General features: G+C 60.8%; 1 protein-coding gene across 6 annotated transcripts in view; it reads right to left on the reverse strand.

The window, feature by feature from the left end:
- Positions 1-5076, reverse strand: part of ITGB4 (integrin subunit beta 4) — a 36376-nt gene extending 31300 nt beyond the window's left edge. For 2 of the 6 annotated variants that reach the window (XM_063706100.1, XM_055388873.2), the window contains exons 1-2: positions 4962-5076; positions 1731-1819 (exon numbers count right to left, since the gene is read on the reverse strand). In XM_063706100.1, coding sequence (XP_063562170.1) covers positions 1731-1809 — 79 coding nt within the window. In that variant the 5' untranslated portion in view covers positions 1810-1819; positions 4962-5076. Of the gene's footprint in view, positions 1-1730; positions 1820-4912 lie in introns of all 6 variants that reach the window. The other 4 variants (XM_063706101.1, XM_055388877.2, XM_019028031.4 and 1 more) reach the window with 4 other exon arrangements.
- Positions 5077-6000: the final 924 nt, after the last annotated feature.

Raw genomic sequence — 6000 nt, forward strand, 5'->3', positions numbered from 1 at the left:
TGACCTCAAATGATCTGCCTGCCTCAGCCTCCCAAAGTGCTGGGATTACAGGTGTGAGCTACTGTGCCAACCTGCATTTCAATTTTATTTAGTTTTGAGATATGGTCTTGCTGTGTCACCCAGGCTGGAGTGCAGTGGCATGATCACAGCTCACTGCAGTCTCGACATCCTGGGCTCAGGCAATCCTCCCACCTCAGCCTCCCAAGTAGCCCAGCTAATTTTTTATTTTTTGTAGAGACAGGGGCTCCCTATGTTGCTCAGGATGGTCTCAAATTCCTGGGTTCAGGCGGTCCTCCCACCTTGGCCTCCCAAAATGCTGGGAATTATAGGTGTGAGCCACTGCACCCAGCCATTCCCTATTTTACAGAGGCCAGGGGTATGTGATCTGCCCCAGGTAGCACAGCTAGAAACAAGCTGTGGTTTCAAACCTGGGACTTCCCACTCAAGCCAGAAGGACAGAAGGTGGGGACTGAGACAGTGGCACTGGCACACTCGGTGCTGGCACACCCTGGCCACCCCCTGGCCTGCTGCCTCCTCAGGTCCAGCAGACGGTCCTCAGCCTTCCCTGTTACCTTTGATGAGCTGCACCTAGCACCCTTTTCAGGTACCTCCTCCATCACAGCTTGTGCCTCATGGCGAGACCACTGCCACATGGCCTGTCTGTCCTCTGAGCCCCCTCTAGGGTGAAGGGAATGGTGTCTTTTTTATCATGGTAGCCCTTGCACCCGGCACACCTGGCACACAGCGGGTCCTCAGTAACGAATGAAGTAAAACTCTAGATTTCCCTTTGGCTCTGCTCAGTTAAGAATCACAGTGAGGACCTACTGTGTGCACCTGGTGTAAGAGGTCTCCTGGGCTTCAGGCAATGGTGTGCCGGTCAGTGTTTAACAATGGCTGTGGTGGCCAGTGCGATGGCTCACACCTGTGATCCCAGCACTTTGGGAGGCCGAGGTAGGAAGATTGCTTAAGCTCAGGAGTTTGAGACCAGCCTGGGTAACATAGTGAGACTGTCTCTACAAAAAAATTGTTTTTAATTAGCCAGGCATGGTGGTGCATGCCTGTGGTCCTAGCTACACGGGAGGCTGAGGTGGGAGGATTGCTTGAGCCTGGGAAGTTGAGGCTGCAGTGAGCCATGATGGCATCACTGCACTCCACCGGGACGACAGAGTGAGAGCATGTTTCTACATATACATTGAATTAAATAAATAAATAACAACGGCTCTGGTCTCTGGCGCTTGACGTGTAGCGTTTGCCAATTTCTGTGGTGTAAACATTTCTGTCGTGGTCTATTTCAAGCCACCAGCAGGACCCCTCTAACAGACAAAATTCAAATGGTAGGAGCTGGCTCCAGTGATTTGTCCACTAGTGACACTCAGAGAGCAAGTGACACGTCAGCAGTGCCTCTCTTCTCCAAATTCCTGTAACCCTCTTGACTCCACCTCTGGGGCCTCAGTGCATCCTCTGGGTGCCTCAGTCCTGGGTGGGTGTCTCCTCTCTCCTCTAGACACAGCCTCCTTTGCTCCTATTCTCAGGCCCCGTGGCCAGGGCTCAAGATTCTCTAGGCTGAAGAGCGTGGAGCCTCAAGTTTTCCAGCCCTGAAGATGGGCAGTGGTCAGTTGCTGAACAGCCAAGAGTGTTTAGGTGAGACCCCGTGAGATCCCCGTGCAAGGGCAATGCCTGCCCAAGGGATGACCCTGCCAGGAGGGGGCTGTAGGGCAACGTGGACTCACCCAAGGTCCCAGAGAGGCTGACGCTGATCAAGGCTGCCAGTAGCAGCCTGGCCCATGGGCTGGGGCGTGGCCCTGCCATCCTCTTCCTCCTGCAGAACAGCAACAATTGACACATGAGGCCTCCACAGCCATGGTCGGTGCCGTCAGCTTCCTCTCGCTGCACAGCTGTGGCAACTGAGGCTCTGAGCACCAGCAATGTGACCAAGGGCGCCCAGCCGCCAGAGGCAGGGCCCTGGGCCTCGGACTCCTGCCTTTTCCTCTGCCATGTTCCATGCCATCCCTGCAGTGGCCTGTGCCCTGCCCCGGGAGGCCCCCTCCAGCCCTCAAGGACTCTGGTTTGTGAGTTTGTCCCAGTGCCAGGCCTCTCAGCGCTGGGCTCCCTGAGGGCAGATGTGGGTTTATTCTTCTTTGCCTTTTAGCTCCCAGTGAGCCTGGGTCAGGCTTGGCCACGACAGGGTCATCCAATGAGGGTGCCTCCCTGAGAGGGGGCCAAGGCTCTGCCTCCTGCTCCTTCTGTCCTGGCCCACTTACCCTTTGGTGAGGGTGGCGCAGCCGGGAGGAGAGGGGCCCCTCCCAATATCTGGGGCCTGGGGCTGGGTCACAGCTGCATGTAGTGGCTTACTGCACCGGGTTGGGTTCTGCAGTGACTGCCCGGCCCATCAGGGTGAGGCCTGAATCATCTGCCCTCCCCTGTACCTCTGCCTGCCCCAGAGTTAAGTTTTCTGGGCCCCTGAGCTGTTCACCCTTTCACAAGTTAGCCCAGAGTGAGACATGCACACACACTGTGGCTCCCCTCAAGGCATCCCCAGCGGCTGTGGGTTCAGTATTAAACCATCCTAAGTCCTCAGCGGCCTTCAGGGCAGGCCTGGACATCCCTGAGGCCCTCTAAGAGATGCTCAGCCTGAAGCCTGGACAAGAAAAGAGGCTGGCGGCAGAGCCATCCAGGCCTGCAGGGCCGGGGCAAATGTGAGCACCGCGCCTCTTTCTCTAGGGCCAGGTCTCCCAGGGGCCCAAGCCTCTGCCCTGCCCACTGGCCCTCCCCATTGAATCCTTTCTCAGCCCGGCTTCTGGGGCAGCGGCCACCCCAGGGTCTGGGGGCTGGGGTCCCCGAGGTGCTGGAGAAGCCCTTCTCAGGCCAAGGGCAGGAAGGCGTAGCCTGCTTCTAAGGCGTGCAGCCTGGAGGAGGCCACAGCAGCGCCAACACATGCAGGGCAGACCTGTTGTGGCACAGGGACTGGGAGGCAGCCCTGAGCCAGCAGGGAAAGGGTGGGGACAGCAGGGTTCCTAGAGGGAAATGACTTCCTTGCAGCCTCGGGGTGTAGCCGCCACACCCACATGCTACACAATACAGGCTGCAGGCTCAGGCCTCCCAGGCATCATTACATGGGCAGGTACAGGCCTGGAGAGCTGAGCCCAGCTCTTCCTCCCACTGTCCCTGGCCACAGCCCCTCAGGCAGTGCTGATTCCCACACTGTGACTGCCATATGAGCTCAGGGCTTCACGGAGGAGATTGCTCAGCACAGGAGCCCGGAGGGGAGATGATTGCATTCTGCCCGTTTCCCAGATGAGAGACCAGGCACAGAAGGCTGTGGAGCTTCCCCATCCCGTGGCCAGCACTGGGAGGGCCAGGACAGGGCCCTGCTCTGCAGGCCCTGCCTTTAACCTCCATGGCAGCCTCCACGCAGAGGCTACAAAATGGCAGTTAGAGGGCTGGCGAGGCACCCAAGAGTGTTTGGCTTGACTTAACTTGTTTAGAAAGTTTTAAAAGTAGGAGCCAATGTTAGAAACAACGAGATTTCCCATAAAAGTTAGGAATTTGTGTTTATCATTAGATGTATCACGATGGGCTGGGCCCAGCGCTCAGGACACCCACTCTCCAGGCGGCCCGGACCCCACCAGGCTGCCCCGACTTTATGTACCAGCAGGTCCCTGGAGTGTGTGACTGCCACCCTGAATGCCATCACACTGCAGCACAGGCAGTTTCCCCCCCACAGGGACACACACACACACACACACACACACACACACACACACACAGGCCATGCCCACCCACCCACAGGCTCAGAGCTCCCCTGGCCCCCATCCCAACCCCTGGGACCCCTCTGGGCACACCTGCTCCTGCCCACTATCCTCTCCCGCTGTCACATCTCCTCCCCTCAGGGGCCCAGGCCCTTCCCTCGCCCCAGAGAGGCAGCTGGCCAGAAGTCTGGGGACCCCAGGCCCTTGGCTGTTCCATCTCCCTGAGGAATCAGGGTCGAGTAGACGGACATACCTCCCCTCCTGTCCCTCCTGCTGTCCTTCCCTCAGCCCCCAGGATGGAGACTCCAAGCCTTCACTGCCAGCTCTGTTGGGGACAGCAACAACCATGCCACCTGTGCCTGGTCCTTGTCCTCAGGGTGTGGCAAGGCCATGGGGGCGGAAGAGAAGCCCTGTCCCTGCTCCTGGGAGTCACCAGGAGCCCCAGAGCCCCAGTCTCAGCCAGAGGGCCACCCCAGAGGCCGAGCCGTGGGAAAGAGGGCGGATGCTGCAGGAGGTGGCAGTGTTGGGCACAGCCCTGGGGCTGGTGGGTGAGGCCTGTAGAGCTTCCTGAAGGAAGGCGCCTGGGGCTGACTTTGGGAGGAAGGCAGGCCTGTGCTTGGCCAAGAGAAAAGGAAAATCAGGGACTCCCCAGCCCCAGATGGACTGTGGCACCGCATAGAGCAAGCCCTGCCTGGAGCCGGGATGGCGTCTGCCTCTCAGGGTGGCTTTTAAAAGTAGCAGCCAATGTTAGAAACAACGAAATTTCACATAAAAGTCAGGAATGTCGGTTTATCATTAGGTGCGCCACGATGGGCTGGGCCCAGCGCTCAGGCTGGTGTCTACTCCACCTTCTTTGCAAACCCTGGAGGGGCCCAGCCCCAGAGGGCTACCAGCCACTGGCCTCTGCCCACTTCTCCCGCAGGCGCACCCAAGGCGCTCCTCTGGCCTGGAGGTCTGATGGGCACCACCCTTCTCTAGCTGCCCTGCCCCTTGGCTGCCAGCTGCCCCCGGCGCACCCCGGGGAGACTGGGCACCTGTCCTGGGCAGCATGGACAGAGGGACCGGGGCCTGTCAGCCTTCAGGGAGGGGAAGGGGAGACAAAAGCCACCGGCCCTGCCCGACCAGCTCCCCTGCGCGGCTGCCCAGCTGGGGCGGGCACTCACCCTCTCCCGGCCAGCCTCGGCTGCTGCTGTGCGCCCGTCCTGGACCTACCTCGGGGCGGACTCGCTCCCTCCGCGCCTGGGCTGCCGCTAGGAGATGGGGCTGCAGCGCGCGGGCGAGCAGGGACTGTCCGAGGGCGGGCGCGGGGGTTGGGGGGGGGTGGGGACGGGGCGGGCAGCGCTTTATGGGGCGGGCGCGCAGGTAGGAAGGAGGCGCTGGTGAGTCAGACCGGCTGCATTCCTTCGCGCGGCGCGCACCTGTCGGGGCAGGAGCTGGGTGCCGCCGCCGGAGCCGGGTCCGCCCCCCGGAAAGGGCTGCGGCTCCCGCGGCGCCCGCCCAGCGCCCCGATCGGCTAGCGGCGGGGGCCGGGGGAGGAGCCACCGCTCTCCCTCTCCCTCCGGTCTGGCCCCGGGCGCGGGGCCTCCCCACCCCTCCAGGCTCCGGGCTCCAGGCTCGGGTGCGCGGACTGCCCCGGGCTGGAGGCGGCCTCTTAGCCCCCGTCCGCACGGGAACCCTCCCTGCCCCGACTCTGGGCCGCGAGCCAACGCCGGGCTGTGCTGCTGGTGCTGCTGGTGCTGCTGGTGCTGCTGCTGCTGCCCCGACGGTCGTCAGCCGCGTACCCACCTCCCTGCTCTCCGTGCCAGCGCGAGGCATGGGCCCAGGGAGTGCCTCCGGCCCGGTCGGGAGGCCTGAGTCCCCGTCCCAGCTCTGCTCTGCAGTTCACGGGGCCCTCTCAGCCTCCTACCCCCTAACCTCAGGTTGTATCCAGAGGGAGATCCGAGGAAGGGTCGGGTCCTCGGTGCACCCTTCGACAAGCTACTTAAATCTCCTTTCAGTGTGAACAGTGATACCCTGGAGAGGCCAGTGCCGACCTGGCATGGATTGGCACTCGATGCCTTGTTACAGTTGTTCTTGACAAGCTGGTTACAGAGCTGGCCCCTCCCTCCAGTCAGTCCTCTGAGAGCAGTCTCTCCAGTGCCACTGCTTACCACGGGTGTTCAGGTCAGAGAATGGCTTCATTTTTCTTTTTCTTTTTCTTTTCTCTCTCTCTCTTTTTTTTTTTAGACGGAGTCTCACTCTGTCGCCAAGG

Source organism: Gorilla gorilla, chromosome 4 (genome assembly GCF_029281585.2).
Source record: "Gorilla gorilla gorilla isolate KB3781 chromosome 4, NHGRI_mGorGor1-v2.1_pri, whole genome shotgun sequence".
NCBI lineage: Eukaryota > Metazoa > Chordata > Mammalia > Primates > Hominidae > Gorilla > Gorilla gorilla.